Source organism: Oncorhynchus keta, chromosome 14 (assembly GCF_023373465.1).
Source record: "Oncorhynchus keta strain PuntledgeMale-10-30-2019 chromosome 14, Oket_V2, whole genome shotgun sequence".
Classification (NCBI taxonomy): domain Eukaryota; kingdom Metazoa; phylum Chordata; class Actinopteri; order Salmoniformes; family Salmonidae; genus Oncorhynchus; species Oncorhynchus keta.
This window is the reverse complement of record NC_068434.1, coordinates 55,072,684-55,099,345: the sequence shown is the minus strand read 5'-3', so window position 1 is coordinate 55,099,345 and position 26,662 is coordinate 55,072,684. Positions and strand designations below refer to the sequence as shown.

Sequence of the window (26,662 nt, the reverse complement as noted above, 5' to 3'; positions counted from 1 at the left end):
CAAATTATAAATTTGGATTAGCTAACACAATGTGCCTTTGGAACACATGAGTGATGGTTGCTGATAATGGGCCTCTGTTCGACTATGTAGATATTCCATAAAAAAAATCTGCCGTTTCCAGTCATTTACAACATTAACAATGTCTACACTGTATTTCTGATCAATTTGATGTTATTTTAATGGACAAACAACGTGCTTTTCTTTAAAAAACAAGGACATTTCCAAACTTTTGAACGGTAGTGTATATTTAATTTAATTCGGGAGATAGTAACTCGTTAAACAACTTTTCCTGTGGTGCCCCAAATTCCTCCTGTGTTAGTTGTTACATGATTCATTTAATCAAGTAACAATGAAACATATTTAATTGCTTTGATAAATAGCAGGCATCACATTAATGATAGTAACATCACGACACAGTTTATCAAAGATTTTTGACTTTATATCCGCCAATCCAATGGCATTCATTAAAATAGGTCAACCCTGGCCACTAGAGGGATATTTAAACCTACATTTTCAAAGTTTTCTTTTGGTACCAAATGTAATGTGCCAATATTGCATTGGTGCATCCTTGACTAGGATACTAGCTATTACTAATGTTAGATGACTGTCAAATAGAAGTAATTCACCATCTGATACTGATCAAGCCAAGAGTCTTCCTCCATCAACACGATTGATTCGAGTCCTCCGGACTCGCGATACATTTCTGTAAAAGAACTGCAATACTGCCTTCTGTTTGATGATAATGGTAGTGCAACATATACTCCCATTGTTCACTGTACAATGCTCATACTCCTCAAGTAAAATAATTAACATGTCAAAGCAGATGATTATAAAAATGCATATACAACATTATAAGCCACCATTTACTATGGGGAGAACAAGTATTTGATAACCTGCAAAATCGGCAGTGTTTCCCTACTTACAAAGCATGTAGAGGTCTGTAATTTTTATCATAGGTACACTTCAACTGTGAGAGACGGAATTTAAAACAAAAATCCAGAAAATCACATTGTATGATTTTTAAGTAAATAATTAGCATGTTATTGCATGGCATAAGTATTTGACACATCAGAAAAGCAGAACTTAATATTTGGTACAGAAACCTTTGTTTGCAATTACAGAGATCATACGTTTCCTGTAGTCCTTGACCAGGTTTGCACACACTGCAGCAGGGATTTTGGCGCACTCCTCCGTACAGACCTTCGCCAGATCCTTCAGGTTTCGGGGCTGTCACTGGGCAATATGGACTTTCAGCTCCCTCCAAAGATTTTCTATTGGGAACAGGTCTGGAGACTGGCTAGGCCACTCCAGGACCTTGAGATGCTTCTTACGGAGCCACTCCTTAGTTGTCCTGGCTGTGTGTTTCGGGTCGTTGTCATCCTGGAAGACCCAGCCACGACCCATCTTCAATGCTCTTACTGAGGGAAGGAGGTTGTTGGCCAAGATCTCGCGATACATGGTCCCATCCATCCTCCACTTAATACGGTGCAGTCGTCCTGTCCCCTTTGCAGAAAAGCATCCCCAAAGAATGATGTTTCCACCTCCATGCTTCACGGTTGGCATGATGTTCTTGGGGTTGTACTCATCCTTCTTCTTCCTCCAAACACGGCGAGTGGAGTTTAGACCAAAAAGCTCTATTTTTGTCTCATCAGACCACATGACCTTCTCCCATTCCACCTCTGGATCATCCAGATGGGCCTGGACATGTGCTGGCTTGAGTAGGGGGACCTTGCGTGCGCTGCAGGATTTTAATCCATGATGGCGTAGTGTGTTACTAATGGTTTTCTTTGAGACTGTGGTCCCAGCTCTCTTCAGGTCATTGACCAGGTCCTGCCGTGTAGTTCTGGGCTGATCCCTCACCTTCCTCATGATCATTAATGCCCTACGAGGTGAGATCTTGCATGGAGCCCCAGACCGAGGGTGATTGACCGTCATCTTGAACTCTTCCATTTTCTAATAATTGCACCAACAGTTGTTGCCTTCTCACCAAGCTGCTTGCTTATTGTCCTGTAGCCCGTCCCAGCCTTGTGCAGGTCTAAAAGTTTATCCCTGATGTCCTTACACAGCTCTCTGATCTTGGTCATTGTGGAGAGGTTGGAGTCTGTTTGATTGAGTGTGTGGACAGGTGTCTTTTATACAGGTAATGAGTTCAAACAGGTGCAGTTAATACAGGTAATGAGTGGAGAACAGGAGGGCTTCTTAAAGAGAAACGAACAGGTCTGTGAGAGCCGGAATTCTTACTGGTTGGTAGGTGATCAAATACTTATGTCATGCAATAAAATGCAAATGAATTACTTAAAAATCATACAATGTGATTTTCTGGATTTTGTTTTAGATTAAGAACTCTCACTGTTGAAATGTACCTATGATAAAAATTACAGACCTCTACATGCTTTGTAAGTGGAAAAAGCTGCAAAATCGGCAGTGTATGAAATACTTGTTCCCCCCTCTGAAGGTGTACACATCCATGTAATATAGCCTATGCAATATGATTATTAGGCAATAGCAGTGTCTGTGTCCAAATACCCATACTAGTGTACCATATACTTAAACTGCATACTATTTACTCATTGTCACATACTATTTAGCGCATACTCTTTAGTAAAAAGTATGCAGTATGCCACAACTTAGAAATGGGTCCTAATTGGCTGAGTAGGTGGGGCGGGGTCGAGTGTGGGTGGATTTTTCAAAATTCATGCATTGCATTAACTAGCCTGATCATAGTTGATTTCCAATTTCAATAATTTCTCTAAAATCTGAATAGATTAGCAATGGAATTATAGGCCTACTCAGGCTGGTTATAAGCAGACTATCACATTTGATTTATAGTGTAGGAGACTAAATAGCCCATCTAGCCTATCTATCCTATCCTATCCTAAAATGACTGAAGACAGAAACATATAATTTGATTCCATTTCAACATATTTATTAGTGAAACCAAAGTGCTGTAACATACCGTACATAAATGTAATCAAATAACCTAGTATACACACCAAAACGTTTTCAAATGTTAAAATCAAAAAGCTGTTGTACAGAAAATGTGGACAGTCGCATGAATTGCAAATTTAGAACCGCTGGACAGCAACATAATAAATGAAAGCACTGATAATTGGGAACGAGATAAGAATGACTGCTAAGGTTTGATCCGTTCATTAAATACAGTGGGGCAAAAAAGTATTTAGTCAGCCACCAGTATTTGTGCCAGTTCTCCCACTTAAAAAGATGAGAGAGGCCTGTAATTTTCATCATAGGTACACTTCAGCTATGACAGACAAAATGAGGGAAAAAAATCCAGAAAATCACATTGTAGGATTTTTAATGAATTTATTTGCTAATTATGGTGGAAAATAAGTGTTATTTATTATTATTAAACTTAATTACTATTAAACTTAATTTTTCGAATATTCAAACGGCCTACTATTTAGGACGCAAGTATGGGTATTTCGGGCAAGGCTAAAAGAGGTATCTCTTCCTTTTCAAGCAGATGACTCCATCCCTTTTCAACACAAACACAATATATGTAAATCTACATTTCAAGGACTAGGCACTTTACACAGAGAGCAGTTTGACCAGTCACTCAAATACATGTGATTGTTGCTTTAATGATGCTGTTGAACTGTTTGGAACATTTCTAACTACGTCAACGATTTTAATTGGCTGATGCAGAACTTGTTCCAGGGTATAATCACTGCCACCTGATTAGGTTAGCATAGGGCTAATGTGTGCAGTTTTATACGATCTGTCACTTGCAAGTAAATTGACGACTTCAATTTTTGTGCCGGAGAAACTTTAATTTTAAATGGTTGCTTATCTTCTCAAGTATTGCCCCATGGTTTTCAATGGCAATTGTTGTATCATTATATATATTTTTTTATTTTTTCAACAAATATTCACTTTCCAAGTTTTCTCATTTCTTTATGTATTCCTTTCACAGTTTAGATTTTAATTTGTACAAGAGGCTGGTGTGATTGGGATTGTGAATGTTCACAAAGCATTCTATCAGAAACAAGACACCCAGTGCAAATTAAGACCAACAACAAAATGAAAAAACATAGATATTGTGGTTGGTACAAAGGGTACCATTTTGTAAACGCCAAACAACCATCAAGTTAGTGTGACTTTGACATTTTCAATGAATACATTTAAAAACCTTTCTTCTGCAATGTTTGTGCTGATTGTTTATCCATCATGCAGTTGCAATGCCGCACATAGTATCTGCGAGGCAGGTGTTTTTTTGACGATTGACAATAGCGCTGTGTTTTTTACACTGCTAAAATGTCAACCATAAATGTGCATCTCGATATAGCGCAAAGACAGGGAAAGTCCACATCCATGACAAACAAAGCTTCATGTATACTCCTTGTAGAACCTACAAGACATCAGGGACATCAGTGCCCATATTAAATGCTGTAGATTGGCTCTCTAGGAAAAGACAACACATCCATTGTACCACCATACAGCAGGGCTGACCTCAGATCAGGTGGGACAAACACATCGTGTGCTCAATCTGGATTTAACACTAACACATGACGACGACAATAATGATATTGGATAAGAATTTTTATGCCGCTTTTCAAAGAGCTCAAAAAGCTTTCTATTCTTTCTGGGTCGTATTCAGTAAAAACCAAACAGAAGAAAATAGACCAAAAAGGGGAGGTACTACCTGAATTTGTTCAATAAGAAACTCACATTTGAATTTAAAAACAAGTTGCAAAATGGTTTGATAGAGGATAGTTGACTACCTCACAGCAGTGTCATTGGTCCTGCCTAACCAATAACATACCCTCAAGCTCCTGGACAACCTATCGTGTGCCTCCTAGCCCCCACTCAACCTATTACATGTTGCTCTGATTGCTTTGACAGGGAGCACTGGAAATACGGGAGGACACAAAGTCAGGAAGAAGAAGAGAAAAGAGGAGAGAGGAAGATGGGAGCGAAAGAGATCTACAATGGGCAGACATATGAAAAATAAAGAGAGGTTGTGAAGAAAGAGAGTACAGAGTGACAGTGTTGGAGGCTAGGTAAGAAGGAGATGTGGGGGAATGAGAGGGAAGAGAGGGACACTGTTACACCGGGTGAATAGTAGGGATGGGGGAAAAAAATATATCGATATACTGTAGTAGAGCAGGGCTTTCCAACCCCGTTCCTGGAGAGCTACCCTCCTGTAGGCTTTCGGTTCAACCCCAGTTATAACTAACTTCAGCTTATCAACCAGCAAATTATTAGAATCAGGTGCGCTACATTAGGTTTGAGGTGAAAACCTACAGGACGGCAGCTCTCCAGAAGCAGAGTTGGAGATCCATGCGGTAGAGTATTGCAGTATTATTTTTACGATTTATAGCTTAGTCTCAATGTTCTTTTTAAATGGTGATCCAACATGTTTTTAGCACTTTCGTTTCCATGACTGATCAAAACTTGTTTTGTCATGGCTCTTTCTTGTCCCTCTGGAGCAGACAACTTCGCATTGAATCGCAATACATACAGAATCGTGATACATACAGTATACAATCACAATGCATATGGAATCACAATACATATCGAATCTGCACTTACGTATCATGATAATATCGTACCGTGAGGTCCCTGGCATTCCCCATCCCTAGTGAATAAATGGGAGAGAGGGCGAGGGGATGAGAAAAGAGAGAAAGAGCTTCTGATTAGCAGAAAGAGGGCCATACTTCTCAACCTTAATAAGCCCCACCCTCTCCTCTCTATTCTCCAAATCTGAATACCTCACCATCAAATACCGACTTCATTACCTCCCGGCCGTGTATATTCCCCCAAGCAGACCCTGCGACAGCTGTCAAGGAACTCCACTGGCCGTTTTGCAAACTGGAAACCGCATATCCCCCGGCCACCTTTATTGTAGCTGTGGCCTTTAATAAAGGAAATCTGAAGAAAACACTACCAAAGTTCTATCAACACATCTTCTGTGCTACTCACTTAGTCGAGTACTGTTGAACATTCCTATTCCCCCTCTCTCCCTTCTGCAAATCAGATCACACCTCAATTTTGCTCTTCCCCTCCTATAGGCAGAAATTTCAATGGGAACCACCCATGGTAACAAAGGTTCAACATTGGTCTTGACCAATTGGAATCTTTGCTTCAATATTGTTTTAATCACGCGGACTGAGAAATTTTCCGGGTTGCCTCTGAGAATAGTAAAACTGTATACACTGACTTGGTGAGTTCATCATGAAGTGCATGTTGTTCCCACTATGACGATTGGAACTTATCCAAACCAAAAAATGTGGATAGATGGAAGCATTGATGCAAAACTGAAAGTGAGAACAACCGCATTTAACCACGGCAAGGTGACTGGGAACATGGACGTGTATAAACAGACCAGCTATGCCCCCGTAAGGTTATCAAAGATGCAATACAACGTTACATGGAGAAAGTGGAGTCGCAATTCAACAGCTTAGACATGAGATGTATGTGGGAGGGAAAACCACGGATTATAAAAGGGAAAGCTAGCCACGTCGCAGACACCGACACCTCACTCCCGGACAAGCTAAACACCTTCTTTTCCCACTTCGAGGAAAACACAAGGACTGTGAGCTCTCGTTCTCTGTGACCGACGTGAGTAAGACATTTAAGTGTGTTAACCCTCGCAAGGCTGCCGGCCCAAACGGCATCCCTAGCCGCGTGTGCAGACCAGCTGGCTAAAGTGTTTACGGACATATTCGATCTCTCTATCCCCATCTGTTGTCCCACTTGCTTCGCCAACAATGATGAGACAGCCTAAATGGAGAAGGTGAGGGCCCTGGCATACTGGTGCCAGAAAAATAACCTCCCCCTTAACGTAATCGCAGTGCTCTTCAGAGGGTGGTGCGATCAGGCCAATGCATCACCGGGGGCACACCGCCTGCCACCCAGGACATCTACAGCACCCGGTGTCACAGGAAGGCCAATAAGATCATCAAGGGCCACCCGAGCCACGGCCTGTTCACCCCGCTGCCATCCAGAAGGCGTAGACAGTAAAGGATCATCAAAGCTGGGGCCCAGTGACTGAAAAATAGCTTCTACCTCCAGGCCGTCAGACTGTTAAATAGTCACCTCCACCCAGTATCCTGCACCTTAGTCATTGTTACTAGCCGGCTACCACCTGGTACTCTACCTGCACCTTAGATACGTATTGTTGCTCTATGTATATAGTCATCGAACACTGGTCCCTTTAATAATGTTTACATACCATTTTACCCACTTCATATGCCCTCCACAGCATAACCTTCCCTTCAGATCAAAACGCCAAACCTACAACCTAGTTTTTGACAAAATTACCTGGAAGGATTACTACTACCAATGATTCCTTTTTTAAAAACTATACAGAGAGTGCTCTGGCGTGGATCTGAGTGAGTAATGTTTGGTCTGATGCTATTTTGAAAGCCAAGAAGAAGAAAAATTCAAAATAAAGTACATTATAATGATATATTCTCCCAAGTGGGTGTGACACCTACTCCCATTGACTGCTGCACTGCTGCTTAAATTCCAGCTGACAATCTGTTCACTGTCTGCCCTGGCTTGTCTCCCCCTGTCTGGTACAGGTACCCCCACCACACTCCCCCCTCTCCCGAGCTTTCGCTCACCTCCAGTACACACGCACTGTTGGGGTGAGTGACACTGAACTTACCATGGCTAGCCACAAGTCGCTATTTTGCTATTTGCCTCATGATTCCTGAATTTGTTGACTATGAACTTTCCTGTTTACCCAACCGTGGGACAGACTTGGGACTCTGACTCTATTGGCTACACAGACTTTTAGCCTCCAAATCTATTCAACCACCTCTCGCCGGCTTTGCATTCATGTTACCTGATGAAATTGCTATACAATATGATCTTGTTGCCATCTAATGCACATTCAAATGTCATAAATCAACACTGCAGAGCTCTCCCTGTCCTCTGCCATGTCTTTATTGTATTACTGTTGATAATATCTGGAAATGTGCATGTACACCGTGGCCTATCTACTGTTGCTAGCCCCAATTCTGACTTGTGCTCTGATATCTGCGACACTGATTTCTGATCTCGTAAAAGCCTGGCTTTTCTGCACGTTAACACTAGAAGCTCATTACCTAAAATGGATCAATTGAAAGTGTGGGTTCACAGTTCAATCCAGATGTGTTGTTCATTACTGAGACGTTGTTATTAAGGAAGAGTGTTTTGAATACTGAAGTTAACATTTATGGTTATAACCTTTTTCGGCAAGACAGTTCTACCAAAGGTGGGGAAGTGGCAATCTTTACCAAGGATCACCTTCAGTGCTCAGTTGTCTCCACCAAGTCTGTCCCCAAACAATTGCTTACTTTAAAGAGCAGTTCTCTCTTTGTGGGTCTAATCCCAAGAAGTTCTGGAAAACAAACCCTCCTCCTCACAGCTGCCCATGTCCCTTAATGTTGATGATGTGGTTGTTACTGACAGGAAGCACATGGCTGAGCTCTTTAATCACCCCTTCATAACTCAGGATTCCTATTTGACTCAGCCATGACTCCTTGCTCGTCAAAGAAAGTTCCCCATCTCCCACCCCTTCCAATGCGACTTGCCCCAATGCTCCTCCCTTTCCCCCTGACCCGCTACAAAGTTTCTCCCTGCAGGCGGTCACTGAGTCCGAAGTGCAAAAGGAGCTACTTAAACTTGATCCTAAAAAAACATCTGGGTCAGATGGTTTATATCCTTTCCTCTTCAGGGTTGCTGCCCCTATCATCGCCAAGCCTATCTCTGACCTTTTTAACATGTCTCTCCTCTCTGGGGAGGCAGCCACGGTCCGTCCTTTATTTAAAGGGGGAGATCAACCTGATCCTGTCTGTTTTAGGCCTATTTCTATTTTGTCCTGTTTATCAAAAGTGTTGGAAAAACGTGTCAATAATCAACTGACTGGATTTCTTGATGTCTATAGTATTCTCTTTGGTATGCGATCTGGTTTCCGCTCAGGTTGTGGATCTGTCACTCAAACCTTTAAAGGTCCTAAATTATGTCACCATTTCCCTTGATTCTAAGCAATGTTGTGCTGCTATTTTATTGACATTGTCAAAGCTGTTGATACAGTAGACAATTCCATTCTTGCGGGCCGGCTAAGGAGTATTGGTGTCTCTGAGGGGTCTTTGGCCTGGTTTGCTAACTACCTCTTTCAAAGAGTGCAGTGTATAAAGTCAGAACATCTGCTGTCTCAGCCACTGCCTGTCACCAAGGGAGTACTCCAAGGCTCGATCCTAGGCCCCACGCTCTTCTCAATTTACATCAACAACATAGCTCAGGCAGTAGGAAGCTCTCTCATCCATTTATATGCAGATGATAGTCTTGTACTCAGCTGGCTCCTTCCCAGATTTTGTGTTAAATGCACTACAACAAAGCTTTCTTCGTGTCCAACAAGTTTTCTCTGCCCTTAACCTTGTTCTAAACACCTGCAAAACAAAGGTCATGTGGTGTGGTAAGAAGAATGCCCCTCTCCCCACAGGTGTGATTACTACCTCTGAAGGTTTAGAGCTTGAGTTAGTCACCTCATACAAATACTTGGGAGTATGGCTAGATGGTACACTGTCCTTGTCTCAGCACATATCAAAGTTGCAGGCTAAAGTTATATCTAGACTTGTGTCCTCTATCATAATCGCTCCTCTTTCATCCCAGCTGCCAAACTAACCGTTTCAGATTACCATTTTACCCACACTAGATTAGAGACTTCATTTATAGATCAGCAGGTAAGGGTGCTCTCCAGCGGCTAGATGTTCTTTACCATTCAGCCATCAGATTTGCCACCAATGCTCCTTATAGGACACATCACTGCACTCTATACTCCTCTGTAAACTGGGTATCTCTGTATACCCTTCACAAGACCCACTGGTTGATGCTTATTTATAAAACCTTCTTAGGCCTCTCTCCCCCCTATCTGAGATATCTACTGCAGCCCTCATCCTCCACATACAACACCCATTCTGCCAGTCACATTTTGTTAAAGGTCCCCAAAGCACACACATCCCTGGGTCGCTCCTCTTTTCAGTTCGTTGCAGCTAGCGACTGGAATGAGCTGCAACAAACACTCAAACTGGACAGTTGTATCTGTTCATTCAAAGACTCAATCATGGACACTTACTTACAGTTGTGGCTGCTTTTCGTGATGTATTGTTTTGCCCTTTGTGCTGTGTCCAATAATGTTTGTACTATGTTTAGTGCTGCTACCATGTTGTGTTGTTGTCATGTTGTGTTGCTACCGTGCTATGTTGTTGTCTTAGGTCTCTCTTTGTAGTGTTGTGTTGTCTCTCAACTTGATGTGTGTTATGTCCTTACAGGAGGCCTTTTGATAGGCCGTCATTGTAAATAAGAATTTGTTCAACCTCTTGGAACTCCCTCTCCCGGATCCGGGAGAATTGTCATCAACTGACACTAATTAGCATAACACAACGGACAAAAAATATTACTAGAAAATATTAATATTCATGAAATCACAAGTGAAATATATTGAAACACAGCTTAGCCTTTTGTTAATCACCCTGTCATCTCAGATTTTGAAATTATGCTTTACAGCCAAAGCAAGACAAGACATTTGTGTAAGTTTAACGATAGCCTAGCATAGCATTATGCCTAGCTAGCAGCAGGCAGCTTGGTCACGAAAATCAGAAAAGCAATCACATTAAATCGTTTACCTTTGATGAGCTTCGGATGTTTTCACTCACGAGACTCCCAGTTAGACAGCAAATGTTCATTTTGTCCCATAAAGATTATTTTTTATAGCCGAAACACCTCTGTTTGTACTAAATATTCCAAATTAGATCCATAATATCGACAGAAACATGGCAAACATTTTTTATAATCAATCCTCAAGGTGTTTTTCAAATATCTATTCGATAATATATCAACCGGGACAGGTGGCTTCTTAGCAGGAAAGAAAGAAACAATGGCTGCATTTGTCTTTTACGCACAAAACACTCTGAGAGCCTCCAGCTGACCACTGACGCAATGTTGTCGTTCAGGCTCATTTTTCAAAATAAAAGCCTGAAACTATGTATTGTGACACTAGACACATTAGCTAAGTCATAGAAAAGGGAATATTGTTGATATCTCATTCACTGCTCAATAGGGACGCATAGGAACGCAAGAGCTTTCTAAATAAGAGTCCCTTCCTGATTGGATTTTTCTCAGGCTTTCGCCTGCAATATCAGTTCTGTTATACTCACAGACACTATTTTTGCAGTTTTGGAAACTTTAGAGTGTTTTCTATCCTAAGCTGTCAAGTATATGCATATTCTAGCATGTGTCCTGACAAAATAGCCTGTTTACTTTGGGAACGTTATTTTTCCAAAAAAGAAAACAGTGCCCCCTAGTTTCAAGAGTTCCTGACTTGCTTAGTGAAAGAAGGTTTGATTAAAAAGTTTTAAAAAGTATATACTCAATTTTAGTCAAGGCTCATCCTATATAATTACTACCTGTTCTATTCATATACGGTCTATAATGTCTAAATACACCACTATATACATTTATATTCCAGACTTTGACCTTGATATTTCTTACTTTCTTTCTTTCAATTTTTGGGGGGATTTGTCTGTATTATTTTGTATTGTTAGGTTTTACTTCACTGTTGGAGCTAGAAACAAAGCATTTCACTGCACCTGTGATAACATCTGCAAAATATGTGTACGCGACCAATAAAATTGGATTTGATTTGAGATAAACTCTGCGGGAAAATATTGCTTTGGTGGCCCCTCGATGCAAAAAAACACAGCAGTTTCTGTTTTCTTCCTACAAATCTTTTGATCCATTTAAGCTACAAAATATTATGATCCCATCAAACGATTCTCAGGAACACGCATGTGTCTTCTGTCTCCTTCTACATGTTTACACAGGACTCATTAGACAAGACCAGGCACTAATATAGACTGGGGGGAAAAGAGCATCATCAACAATGATGCTCTTTTCTACACAGAAGATCAAACAAGATCATTGCCTGATGATCTTTTGTACTTCCCAACACATTTCTGATGCATTTCTGTCACTTCAAACCATACTTCCTTCACATTGAAATACTGAGTACAGTCAGACTAATTTATAATAGACTGTCATAGCCCCAATTAAAAAACACCGTCCCTTGATTATACATTTTTTACATGGTGGGGTCGCGTGCCAAAAAAGTTTTGGATTCTCTGGTGTACACACACTCACACACACAAACATACAGGACACACACGTATAAGGGTGCAAGTAGGGGGGAAACGGTTATATGTAGGTTGGTCTCGTCCTGTAGTTGTTAAGCAGACACAAACTCCATCTCTCCGTCTGTCAGCAATACATTGTGACTTTAAGATCCAGTGTGAACGCACAGCTCTAGCCACTTCCCTAACCCAGCCAGAGTGTGTGTGTGTGTGCGTACGTATGTGTGTGTTTGTGTGCATGTGTGGTAAAAGGTCCAAAGGTAGGGTCTTCAAACAGTATGACCAGTCTAGGATCGGCGGAATGGAATGATTGGAGAGGAGGAGAGGAGTACGGCATCCGAAAGAGGAGTGCTTAGTTGTTCTGAAGGCAGTCCAGCTCCACCGAGCAACACACACTTCCATTCTGACCACGGCAACGATAAATAAGGGGAACATGAAGAAGAAAAAAAAAGAGACGGGTAGTTAGTTCCATTCTGTTTGTGCATGTTTGCTTATGTTACCATGTGTGAGTGATGCAAGGTGAGGTTAGGGCCGGGATTCAATAAACGTTAAAAGGTCATTTACACTATAGAACCGACGTGCTGCATTACCATGAATGTGATCTCTGCGAACATCGGGGGGAAATGCCTTGTGTAACATTTATTTAACTAGGCAAGTCAGTTATTAAGAACAAATAGTTATTTACAATGACGTCCTACCTGGATGACGCTGGGCCAATTTTGCACCACCCTATGGGACTCCCAATCATGGCCGAATGTGAAACAGCCTGGATTTTGAACCAGGGACTGTAGTGACGCCTCTTGCATTGAGATGCAATGCCTCCGACCACTGTACCATTATTGTCTGTATAGTGTGCTGCCCTATAATGTGCCTTGCATTGAATCCCGGCCTAGGTTAGGGATGCCTGCTTTGTTCTTTCAGGTGACACAGCTGTGTGTGTTTGTATTCCTGTAAATATGCAGGCAAGGGTGGCACATACAGGGTGGTCCTGGCATTGTTTGTGTGTCTAAAGGCTGTGTCTGTATGACACTAGGTATGACACAATATCAGCAGAACCTGTACAATACAATGCATTCAGGAAAATATTCAGACCACTTGACTTTTCCCACATTATTTTACGTTACAGCCTTATTCTAAAATTGATTAAATCGTTTTTGTCCTCATCAATTTACACACAATACCCCTTAATGACAGTGAAAAAAATCAAAACCTTATTTACATAGGTATTCAGAACCTTTGCTTTGAGACTCGAAATTAAACTCAGGTGCTTCCTGTTTCCATTGATCATCCTTGATATGCTTCTACAACTTGATTTGAATCCACCTATGGTGCATTGAATTGATTGGACATGATTTGGAAAGGCACACACCTCTTGATATAAGATTCCACAGTTGACAGTGCATGTCAGAGCAAAAACCAAGCCATGAGGTCAAAGTAATTGAGCTCCGAGACAGGATTGTGTTGAGGCACAGATCTGGGGAAGGGTACCAAAAACTGTCTGCAGCATTGAATGTCCCCAAGAACACATTTGCCTCCATCTTTTTTCAATCAAAGACGTTTGAAACCACCAAGACTCTGCCTAGAGCTGGCCACCTGGCCAAACTGAGCAATTAGGGGAGAAGGACCTTTGTTCGGGAAGTGACCAAGAACTCGATGGTCACTCTGACAGAGCTCCAGAGTTCCTTCCAGAAGGACAACCATCTTTGCAGCACTCCACCAATCAGGCCTTTATGGTGGAGTGGCCAGACGGAAGCTACTCCTCATTAAAAGGCAGATGACAGCCCGCTTGGAGTTTGCCAAAACGCACCTGAAGGACTCTCCGACCGTGAATGCCAAGTGTCACATCGGGAAGGAACCTGCTGCCATCCCTACGGTGATGCACGGTGGTGGCAGGATCATGCTGTGGAGATGTTTTTCAGCAATAGGGACTGGGATGCTAGTCAGGATCAAGGGAAAGATGAATGGAGCAAAGTACAAAGACATTCTTGATGAAAAGCTGCTCCAGAGCGCTCAGGACCTCAGACTGGGTCGAAGGTTCACCTTCCAACAGGCCAACGACCCTAAGCACACAGGCAAGACAATGCAGGAGTGGCTTCGGGACAAGTCTCTGAATGTCCTTGAGTAACATCTCTGGAGAGACCTGAAAATGGCTGTGCAGCGATGTTCCCTATCCAACCTTACAGGTGTGATAAGCTTGTAGCATCACACCCAAGAAGACTAAAGGCTGAAATAGCTGCCAAAGGTGCTTCAACAAAGTACTTAGTAAAGGGTCTGAATACTTGTGTAAATGTGATATTTCCGTTTTATTTTAAATAAATGTTTTTTTGCTTTGTCACCTGTTTTTGATATGTCACTATGTGGTATTGGATGCAGATTGATGATGAAAAAACAATTTAATCAATTTTAGGAAAAGGCTGTAACGTAACAAAAGGTGAACAAAGTCAATGGGTCTGACTACTTTCCGAATATACTGTACTTTGCATTTGCAGGAGGTGCAGGGAAAGCTTGCCATTCACTGTGTGAGTGTCAGTGTGTGTGTATGTACATATGTCTGTGTGTTTTTACGTGATCCTGTGTGTGTATGCGTTCTGTGTGTGTGTGTCTGTGTCAGGTAAGATATGAGTTGTTGCTGTTACCTTGCACTTGCAGGTGGTGCAGGGTGACCCTGGCATGGGCCACGTGGCACTACTGAGGCGGGTGATGCCAGCAGGGTCCTGGCAGGTCTGCCTGATGTCGTTGGCGATATTGTCCGCCAAGCAGGGGTCAGTGACGCAGTGCGGGCAACATTCGCCCTCCACCAAGGCAGAGTATTTGCATGCCAACACTGGACACGCCAGGGGCCAGCAGTCCACCTTTCCCTCCTACAGAAATATAGAGTGATAAGGCGAGAGGGATTGGTGGAGAATAGAAGCAAAACAAGGGATGAAAATAAGAGTTTGGAAAAGTCCTTATAAGCGCTGGACACTGAGATGACTAAATTGAAAGATAAAGCTAGGAGTAGAGAGACAAGTGTCTAATCAGCTCTCTAATGTGAATCACCTGATGGCTGACATAGTGGGATCAGTACTATGGCTTTGATCACGGACATACACTACCGTTCCAAAGTTAATCGAACCCACAAATGCTGATGCTCCAGATACCCAACTAGTCTAAAGAAGAACAGTTTTATTGCTTCTTTAAATCAGCACAACAGTTTTCAGCTGTACTAACATAATTGCAAAAGCGTTTTCTAATGATCAATTAGCCTTTTAAAATTCTAAACTTGGATTAGCTAACACAACGTGCCATTGAAACACAGGAGTGATAGCTGCTGGTAATTGGACTCTGTACGCCTATGTAGATATTCCATAAAAAATCTGCCGTTTCCAGCTGCAATAGTCATTTACACATTAACAATGTCTACACTGTATTTCTGATCAATTTGATGTTATTTTAATGGACAATTAAAAAAAAAAAATCTTTCAAAAACAAGGACATTTCTAAGTGACCCCAAACTTTTGAATGGTAATGTATACTTAAGCAATAAGGCCCAAGGGAAAGTGAAATATGTCCAATATACCATGGCAAAGGGCTGTTCTTATGCACGACACAACACCATATACCACAAATCTAAGAGATGCCTTATTGCTATTATAAACTGGTTACTAAAGTAATTAGAGCATTTAAAATAAATGTTTTGTCAAAGCTGTGGTAACCAGTTTATAATAGCAATTTGGCACCTCAGAGATTTGTGGTATATACCCCTGTCAGCCAATCAGCATTCACGGCTCGAACCACCCAGTTTATAATATCAGTTTAATATCACAGGCTCACACTGTAAATTCTCTATCTCTCTTGGTGTGAATCACTTGAAGGTTTTGCCATAGGCTACAGTAGTGCCACCTGTGTCTAAGGCCTTAGAATGTCTTTCTTCCTTTCTGATGACACCTGAAGGCTGCCTGGGCCAATTAGAGTGATTGTTGGTGCCATGCTGATCCTGGGATTTGTGTTTCCACGGCAGCACCGTTTAGCTAATTGCACAGCTGTCAGAGCCCGCTAATTACCAGCTCCACCAGAGTAAGGTCATGCACCTCGCACATGCACACACAAAGACGTCACACACATTTACAAACGCAGGTGCAAATAGAGACACACTGCCAAGGCCACAACATTTTTTAATTGTATTTCATATCAAGATGGTATCATCTGCTTCTTCACAGCCTGTCTCATTAGCATGCAAGGATCTGCTTTGTTTCCTGATAGCCATAATAATTAGCTAGGTGCTGCTCGTGAAAGACACGCAGTCAAGATCAGAGGAGACACACACATCCTCTTCATCCATGTTGCACAAGTGTAAAAAAGTGCGTGTCGGAACAAGAATGTGTGTGTGTTTTGTACAATAAAGTACACAAGAAGCATGCAAGTGAGTGTATGTGCAGGTCTATGTGTCACGCGCGCGCGTGTGTGTGTGTGTACATACCAGGCAGCGGCACTGCTGGCAACTGTAGATCCAGGAGTCTCTGCTGCGGTACAGTATGTGTCCACTCTGGTGCAGACATTGGCTGGACTTTCTGGAGTCACACTCAGGACAGCAGAACAGGTCTGTCTCGGGGTCCGCACAATGACACTCTCTCCTCATGCAGAAGGTGCGCCCATCCTGGGGAAAAGGCAAATGCATAGGAATTCAAAGAAATGTCAAGGCCATGGCCAGGGATGGTCCAGCAGTCTAAGCCGCTGACTCCTTTTCACGTACTATGTGCCGCTACGAGAATGGGTTCGAATCAGACCCCCCCCATTTTTTTTTTTTCATTTCACAAGCAAATAACCCTCAATCCCAGCATAGCTGGAACTTTGAGGCCTTTCTTCCAAAATGCCAATTAACTACTAACATCAGGACAGTGACAGTGGTTTTTCCAGTTTTATTACTGCCATTTTAATATTTTGCTTGAATGCACATAAAAACACAGACACACATACATGCGCGCACACATACACACGCACAAGTATGCCTCCTACCCTACCTAGCTACCTACAGTCTTATCTAAACAGTTACACTCACTCCTCCTACAGAAGGTATAACCATCCTGTCAGAAAGGGACATTGATAAGGCTACAGCCTACCTATAGAAAGGCTACAGTAACGGCAACGTACAGTGTCTAAATTAAAGACAAAAATGCACTTTATTGAGCAAGGCCATTACTAACAATACTGACTTCAATTTGTCATTGACATTTTGAGAGGAGTGTTTTTACGGGGTTAGGGTTTTGTATTGGATGCCTGGTCAAGGCCATTGGTGTAACTGTTTCCACAGAGATTCCAGGCTCTCGACCAGTGAAAACTTTATGATCCATTTTACTGGCCACACTGAGCCCTTGCTAGCTTGGCAATGAGCACAATAATGGAGATATAAAAACCCTATATAAAAGGGTACATAAAATGAACTTGCATAATGAGTAGCCAATATCTTATTGGCGCGTATTGTCTCGCTACAGTAGCCAGTATCTCTCATGGTGCTAATATCCAAGAGCTTTATTAGCGTTAGCCTTTTAATGTTATGGCTATGGATATGAGAGGCATCACTCATTTTGCTCGGGTGGTTGACTAATGCCATGTAATATCATTCACATTGTCTGCATTGTAGCAATGCTTTGGAATAGCCTTCAAATTAGGAATTTGACAGCAAATGCTGCATTGTTTTATTTACCAAGTAAATGGCAAGTTTGTAATGTTAAAAATGCATAGCTTTCAATAACTCAAACAACCTCCAATTCAATACGGAATAATACATTTTGGGGCAACCACCCTAATTTTGGGGCACCACCCTAAATACTTATTTTCCACCATAATTTGAAAATAAATTCATAAAAAATCCTACAATGTGATTATCTGGATTTTTTTTCTCATTTTGTCTGTCATAGTTGAAGTGTACCTATGATGATAATTACAGGCCTCTCTCATCTTTTTAAGTGGGAGAACTTGCACAATTGGTGGCTGACTAAATACTTTTTTGCCCCACTGTATGTGTGTCTGATGGCAGTGTATTTCAGACATGGGAAGCTCTCACAGAGAAAGCAGATTTACTAAATGTGGTTTTCCTTAAGGGAATGATACAGTCACCTCTCATGGCAGACCTTGTGGATCTGCTGCCATATGTTTGGGTTTTCTGTTTAACAAAAATACTGAGTGGAGGGGGAGCCAGGCCATTTAGGATCTTGAATACAAGACGTGTCGGTGTATTGCACAAGATTTTCTCAACTCAGGAGCTCATGCTTTCTGAGGATGTAACAGTGATGATGGCTATTGGGCTTCATATCAAGCACTTTGAGAGCCTATTTGTAGACAGACTGAATAAGTTTTAATGTTGTACAGCAAGCTTGGGCCCAACTAGTCAAGCAGGGGAGTATCATAGATTTGAAGTACAGTTTTGCTTCCTATATAATAATATAATAATAATAATATATGCCATTTAGCAGACGCTTTTATCCAAAGCGACTTACAGTCATGTGTGCATACATTCTACGTATGGGTGGTCCCGGGAATCGAACCCACTACCCTGGCGTTACAAGCGCCATGCTCTACCAACTGAGCCACAGAAGGACTCTGGGGTCAAACAATTTTGTATAAATCAGAAATTAGCTAGGTTGAACTTGGTTATTTGAATTACCTTTATCACATGCTTTTTGAAAGAGAGGTTGGAATCAAGTATGATGCCAAGGTACTTAAAATCAGATACTTCCCTGACACATAGACATCTGGCTCAGTAGCATCTGTTGCCCTCTTTGTGAAGAACATGCAAACAGTTTTTTTCACATTAATGCAAACACGAGTCACTGAGCCACTTTGTAACCTGGACCATTACAGTAGTGAGTTCTTGTGCAGCTTGTTGTTTGCTCTTTGCATGCACATACCTGTATATCACTGTATCATTTGTATACATTTGAACTTCAGACCCAGTACAGACAGAAGGCAGATCATTAATGTACAGGCTGAACAGGAGGGGCCCCAGTATCGACCCTTGGGGCACTCCCACATCATAGCTAAGAGTGGGTGACAGCTCATTGCTCACTCTGACACACCGAGTTCTGCCTTCAAGGTATGATTTCATCCATCTCAAGGCATCGGGGGTAAAAGTTGAACTTGGACAATTTTGTGATGAGAATCTCATGGTTAACAGTATCAAAAGCCTTCCTTTTGATACTTTGATATTGTCACGCAGTTTTCCGTTCCTCCTGAAAGCACTAACAGTCAAATGCATTGTCTCTGTTGCCTACACGCACTTTAAACATTTGGATAATAAATAATTTAAAGGCTGACTTTGGTTAATTTTATGCATTCATGAATTAAATAGTTTTAGCTAACATGTTGCGGTTCTGATAAAGGTGCACATGGGCCTATTTATATAATGAATATGAATTCAGAGGGCAGAATTTAAATATTGAAGCATTAGACCTCTCACTAAAAACATCAGACATAAAATCAATGATACTTAATCCGTTTTGCAGCACACACATTTATTCAGATTACAACTGCTCACTTTAGGTTATTTGACAACGAAATAATCTCCAAAATAGTATTTTTTTTAAAACAAGGACTTGAAAATGAGATTGTAACACAGCAAACAACGTTTCCAGGACGAAAATGAGAATGGTAAATGACTGTAATTAATCCATTGATTCAATACATTGGAATACATATTAAGCCATCCATCCACACATTATGGGCTATTAGCAGGGGAGAATTGCATTGTTACAGATGAATGTTTTCAGTTGATGCCAGTTGCCAGCTGTAGGTCTTCAATTAATTAATTTTTATTTATCCTTTATTTTACTACATACATACTACATTCTACTTACTCTGCTGGCGCCAGTTTATGCCCTCATTTGTAATGCAAACCCAGGCATCAGGGCGACTACCCGTTCCAGGGTTAGGACATGAAAATGAGCCGGAGCTGAGAGGATCACCAAAACTAAAAGGTATTTTGTTTTCAGTGTATATAGCCTATCGATATGTAGGTATACTGTGTATTAAAATCAATAATTGTGTACTAAAAACTTGAATGTGTTTTTGCAGAGCATACAACCATGCCGACAACCATCCGTGGAGATCAGTGGACAAAGGGCCGCAACGAGAAAATGCATGGTTCCCAAGAAAGCGGTTAGTTTTTCTAGATTCTTAAAATGTGATGGATTTATATGGAGATTTTTTGATTATGATAATTTATTCCCGCTCAGTAATGGACATCGATCTTAGCTAGCTAATATTTTCTAGCTAGGCTAAATGACAACCGTAATTGCTGGGCTATTAAGCGCTCCTGAATATAAACCACACCCACTGAATTATTCAAAAATATGTATTTTGTACATAAATAAGCCGCAGGTGCCTACCGGTACATTGAAACAAATGAACTTTACACAGCCTTTAACCTCTTACCTCCACCCGACACGCAGGCTTCCCATCTAGACATCTGGAAATGCAAATGCACTACGCTAAATGCTAATAGCACTCGTTAAAACTCAAACGTTCATTAAAACACACATGCAGAGTACTGAATTAAAGCAACACTCGTTGTGAATCCAGCCAACAAGTCAGATTTTTAAAATGCTTTTCGGCGAAAGCATGAGAAACTATTTTCTGATAGCATGCAACACCCCTAAAGACCCGCAGGGGACGTAAACAAAATAATTAGCATAGTCGGCGCTACACAAAATGCAGAAATAAAATATAAAACATTCATTACCTTTGACGATCTTCTTTGATGGCACTCCTAGATGTCCCATAAACATCACTATTGGGTCTTTTTTTCGATTAAATCGGTCCATATATAGCCTAGATATCGATCTATGAAGACTGTGTGATCAAGGAAAAAAACAGCGTTTTATAACGCAACGTCATTTTTTAAAATTAAAAAAGTTGACGATAAACTTTCACAAAACACTTCGAAATACTTTTGTAATGCAACTTTAGGTATTAGTAAACGTTAATAATCGATCAAATTGATCACCGGGGCGATGTATATTCTATAGCTCTACGTCTTGAAATAATGTCTGGATAAATCTCAACCAAAATATCCTGTCGGAGACCGGAAGAAATGGGCTGTCTCTTGTTCGTTTGACCAAGAAACAAAGCATAGGCAAATGACAAGACTGTTGACATCGTGTGGAAGCTGTAGGTATTGCAACCTCGGCTCCAGGTAATGTGGTTTCCATTCAACAATACATTCAAGTGGCGCATTGATATATTTTCCAGTTTTCAGTGATCAGATTTTCCTGCGCTTTTCGATGAAACGCACGTTCTGTTATAGTCACAGCCGTGATTTAACCAGTTTTAGAAACGTCTGAGTGTTTTCTATCCACACATACTAATCATATGCATATACTATATTCCTGGCATGAGTAGCAGGGCGCTGAAATGTTGAGCGATTTTTAACAGAATGTTAGAAAAAGTAGGGGGTAGGATCAACAGGTTAAACGAAACACGGCTTGTAACAAAAATAAATAGGCTTTAATGAAACACGGCTTGTAACAAAAATAAATAGGCTTTAATGAAACACGGCTTGTAACAAAAATAAATAGGCTTTAACGAAACACGGCTTGTAACAAAAATAAATAGGCTTTAACGAAACACGGCTTGTAACAAAAATTAAAACAGTAGCCTACCAAGAAAGTCATTGGTCACTATCTTCCTCCTCCTGTGCACTGAAACCACTGAAGTCATCTCCTTCGGTGTCGGAGTTGAATAGCCTCAGAATTGCTTCATGCGATGTTGGATCGTTTTCATTGTCGCTCTCGTCACTTTCATCCGGAGGCAAATACCCCGCTGAGCTCATGCTGCCCCTTCAACACACAGCAGTCCAGCCTTTCGAAACCCGTTGATGATAGTGGATTTTTTGACAATGCTCCACGCTGTCAGGACCCACTGGCAGACTTGACCATAAGATGCTCTTCGCCTGCGGCCCGTTTTAGTGAAGGATTTCTCCCCACTTGTCATCCAAGCCTCCCACTGAACAAGGAGCGCCACCTTAAATGCACGATTTACACTGATGTCGAATGGCTGCAAATACTTTGGGCCATCTGCTTTTCTTCCCTCTGAAAGCTTTTGTTGGCAGTTCCTCACGCTGCTGTTTCCAACGTCTTATCATCGACTCATTAAGGCCAATCTCCCATGCAGCAGCTCCGTTTCATTTTCCAACAGCCAGATCGATCACCTTCAACTTGAAAGCTGCATCATATGCATTTCTCCGTGTCTTCGCCATGATGAGGGTGACAAAATTACTACCGTAGTCCGAATGATGGGAAGTTTGAGCGCACTCGATTTATGTCACATTATGTGACGGTGCTCAGTTTTTTGGCGGCATGAATCTTGTGAAAGCGGGAAAAACCCATAAATTAGCCGTGTCATTGTATAAACCGCAAGGTTCAAAGCGTGGGAATAAAGTAGCGGCTTATAGTCCGGAAATTACGGTAGACTTCATTTTGGCACTCATGTTTGTTCTACATAGCATATTTCTGAAATTTCTAAAACATTGCCTCCTGCTGAACGCATCCAGGTTGTTGGCTATAGTTAGCGAATGAGGTGACATGACTGAACAATATGCAGCCAAAACAAATGATTAATGGTCCGGTCCGGAAGTAGCGTAGTTTTAGAATGGCCAGTGACATGTTTTATGAATGCAAAATGCAGCCTACCAAAGCACAATAAAAAATAAAAAACTTACCAACGGTATTACGGGTCATATCTTTTAAACTGTAGCCAAAGGGCTAGAATCAATCCATTTTCTCTGAGGAAAAAGGAGCCAAAGCTACATTCGCTACATACAGTGCCTTGCAAAAGTATTCATTCCTCTTGGTGTTTTACCTATTTTGTTGCATTACAACCTGTCATTTAAATTGATTTTTTATTTGGATTTCATGTAATGGACATAAACAAAATAGTCCAAATTGGTGAAGTGAAATTTAAAAAATAACTTGTTTCAAAAAATTCAAAACATTTTTAAACTGAAAAGTGGTGCCCTCACCCCTTTTGCTTTGAAGCCCCTAAATAAGATCTGGTGCAACCAGTTACCTTCAGCAGTTACATAATTAGTTAAGTAAAGTCCACCTGTGGGCAATCTAAGTGTCACATGATCTCAGTATTTATACACCTGTTCTGAAAGGCCCCAGAGTCTGCAACACCACTAAGCAAGAGACCCAACCAAGCAGGTGGCACCATGAAGACCAAGAAGCTCTCCAAACAGGTCAGGGACAAAGTTGTGGGGAAGTACAGATCAGGATTGAGTTATAAAAAAATATCAGAAACTTTTAACATCCCACGGAGCACCATTAAATCCATTATTAAAAAATTGAAAGAATATGGCACCACAACAAACCTGCCAAGAGAGGACCGCCAACCGAAGCTCATGGACCAGGCAAGGAAGGCATTAATCAGAGACACAACAAAGAGACCCAAAGATAAGCCTGAAGGAGCTGCAAAGCTCCACAGCGGAGATTGTAGTATCTGTCCATAGGACCGCTTTAAGTTGTACCCTTCACAGAGCTGGGCTTCACGGAAGAGTGTCCAGAAAAAAAGCCATCGCTTAAAGAAATAAAAAAGCAAAGACGTTTGGTGTTCGCCAAAAGGCAAGTGGGAGACTCTCCAAACACATCTTAGAAAGTATTCTGGTCAGATGAGACTAAAATGTAGCTTTTTGGCCATTAAGGAAAACATTATGTCTGACGCAAATCCAACACCTCTCATCACTTTGAGAAGACCATCCCAGAGTGAAGCATGGTGGTGGCCGCATCATGCTGTGTGGATGTTCTTCACCAACAGGGACTGGGAAACAGGTCAGAATTGAAGGAATGATGGATGGCGCTAAATACAGGGAAATTCTTGAGGGAAACCTGTTTCAGTCTTCCAGAGATTTGAGACTGGTACGAAGGTTCACCTTCCAGCAGGACAATGACCCTAAGCATACTGCTAAAGTAACACTTGAGTGGTTTAAAGGGAAACATTTAAATGTCTTGGAATGGCCTAGTCAAAGCCCAGACCTCAATCCAATTGAGAATCTGTGGTATGACTTAAAGATTGCTGTACACCAGCGGAACCCATCCAACTTGAAGGAGCTGGAGCAGTTTTGTCTTGAAGATTGGGCAAAAAATCCCAGTGGCTAGATGTGCCAGGCTTAGAGACATACCCCAAGAGACTTGAAGCTGTAATTGCTGCAAAAGGTGGCTCTACAAAGTATTGCCTTTGGGTGGTTGAATAGTTATGCACGCTCAAGTTCTGTTTTTTTGTCTTATTTCTTGTTTGGTTCACAATAAAAAATATTTAGCATCTTCAAAGTGGTTGGCATGTTGTGTAAATCAAATGATACAACCCCCCCCCCAAAAAAAACATTTAAATTCCAGGTTGTAAGGCAACAAAATAGGGAGCATTCCAAGGGGGTGAACACTTTATAAATTCAACAGCAGACTCTTGTTTTATAGCCTTCTCAAAGGAGAGAAAAACATACCGTAGCTAGACTGTTGTTATAATATTAAACTAAATTCTGCTATTGTTTTTAATTTCATACAGCAGCTTATGTTTCTTAAACAGGCAAAGGGTAGCTAACTAAAAGGCTGGTGGTGACTGGTTAGCTAAGGTGAAGCAAGAATCGCTGAGCGGAGTTAGTCTTCCCAAACTCATTGTTTGCGCCTGGTTGATGTAGGCTATGTTTGCTGGGTGGGAGGTGTCCTGCCCACTGTTCAAAAGAACTGTGCTGCGCATCTGTGCTGCTTAGATTAATTGTCCTTATCACTGAAAACCTCTCACTCTCCTAATTATTGTACAGTCCCTTAAGTTTAGTAAACTTAAGTTATTATTATTTTTTATTATTTGTTGTTGTAAATGTATATTTTTTTCTGGGTCTATTTAGTCTGTTATATGCTTGTCTATTGCCACTGAAAAATAGGTGTTTCACAATTTTTGTACACAAAATTAACACTGTAATTGAGGCTGCAGTGCATGCGCTTTTTAATCCTACAGTTACAATTAACAACAGTTCCATTCAGAATATTAAGTAGCAGCCTACCTGTTGGCTTTTGAAGCCTATCCTTCTCCTTTACCTTTTCATTCCATCATTTTAATTCCATCTTCAATTGATTAGATACCTCCTAAACTTTGCCACACACAGAGGCTCTATGACTATAGCCTATTGCCTGACAACGACAACAAGCTACTTGCGCCACTCTCGTGAAAAGCAAGAGCAGCAGCATAAATAGTACATTTTCTATCTCTCTCTCTACTGCAGCAGTCGGTCCCATTCAGTTCTGTATGTGTCCTTCCAGACAAGTCAGTTACAATTACGCATACCGGAGACTCATGACTATCAGATCAAACCCAGACCTATGACATTATTTCGAATTCTGGATCTGGATCTGCTCGTGAAAACCTCTAAAGTGCACGCCTCCCAACTGAACTGGGACCTGCTAAACCAGGGATGTCACACTCATTTTGGAATTGTTTATGCATCGAACAGCCCCCGGGATATGTAGCTTTTCAGGGAAGCTAGAAACCATTATACACAGGCAGTTAGAAAAGCCAAGGCTAGCTTTTTCAAGCAGAAATGTGCTTCCTGCAACACTTACTCAAAAAAGTTCTGGGACACTGTAAAGTCCATGAAGAATACTTACTCTGCCCACTGCACTGAAGATAGGAAACACTGTCACCACTAATAAATCCAGAAATTTAGAATTTCAATAAGCATTTTTCTACTGCTGGCCATGCTTTCCACCTGGCTACCCCTACTCCGGTCAACAGCACTGCACCCCCCACAGCAACTCGCCCAAGCCTTCCCCATTTCTCCTCCCAAATCAGTCAGCTGGTGTTCTGAAAGAGCTGCAAAATCTGGACCCCTACAAATCAGCTGGGCTAGACAATCTGGACCCTTTCTTTCTAAAATTATCTGCCGAAATTGTTGTCACCCCTATTACTAGTCTGTTCAACCTCTCTTTCGTGTCGTCTGAGATTCCCAAAGATTGGAAAGCAAGCTGCAGTCATCCCCCTCTTCAAAGGGGGGGACACTCTTGACCCAAACTGCTACAGACCTATATCTATCCTACCCTGCCTTTCTAACGTCTTCGAAAGCCAGCCACCGTGCTTCTACACCTGCATTGCTTGCTGTTTGGGGTTTTAGGCTGGGTTTCTGTACAGCACTTTGAGATATCAGCTGATGTACGAAGGGCTATATAAATACATTTGATTTGATTTTGATTTTGATTTGATTACCAACCATTTCTAATCTCACCATACCCTCTCTGCTATGCAATCTGGTTTCAGAGCTGGTCATGGGTGCACCTCAGCCACGCTCAAGGTCCTAAACAATATATTAACCGCCATTGATAAGAAACATTACTGTGCAGCCGTATTCATTGATCCGGCTAAGGCTTTCGACTCTGTCAATCACCACATCCTCATCGGCAGACTCGACAGCCTTTGTTTCTCAAATGATTGCCTCGCCTGGTTCACCAACTACTTCTCAGAGTTCAGTGTGTCAAATCGGAGGGTCTGTTGTCCGGACCTCTGGC

The 26,662-nt window shown here is 41.5% G+C and overlaps 1 protein-coding gene across 1 annotated transcript in view; it reads right to left on the bottom strand.

Annotated features, from left to right (window-relative positions):
- Positions 1 to 2,904: 2,904 nt before the first annotated feature.
- The window catches only part of LOC118393628 (protein kinase C-binding protein NELL1-like), a 398,605-nt gene continuing 374,847 nt past the window's right edge, over positions 2,905 to 26,662 (bottom strand). The window contains exons 18-20 of the mRNA XM_052461927.1: positions 16,600 to 16,776; positions 14,777 to 15,001; positions 2,905 to 12,543 (exon numbers count right to left, since the gene is read on the bottom strand). Coding sequence (XP_052317887.1) covers positions 12,493 to 12,543; positions 14,777 to 15,001; positions 16,600 to 16,776 — 453 coding nt within the window. The 3' untranslated portion in view covers positions 2,905 to 12,492. The remainder of the gene's footprint in view (positions 12,544 to 14,776; positions 15,002 to 16,599; positions 16,777 to 26,662) is intronic.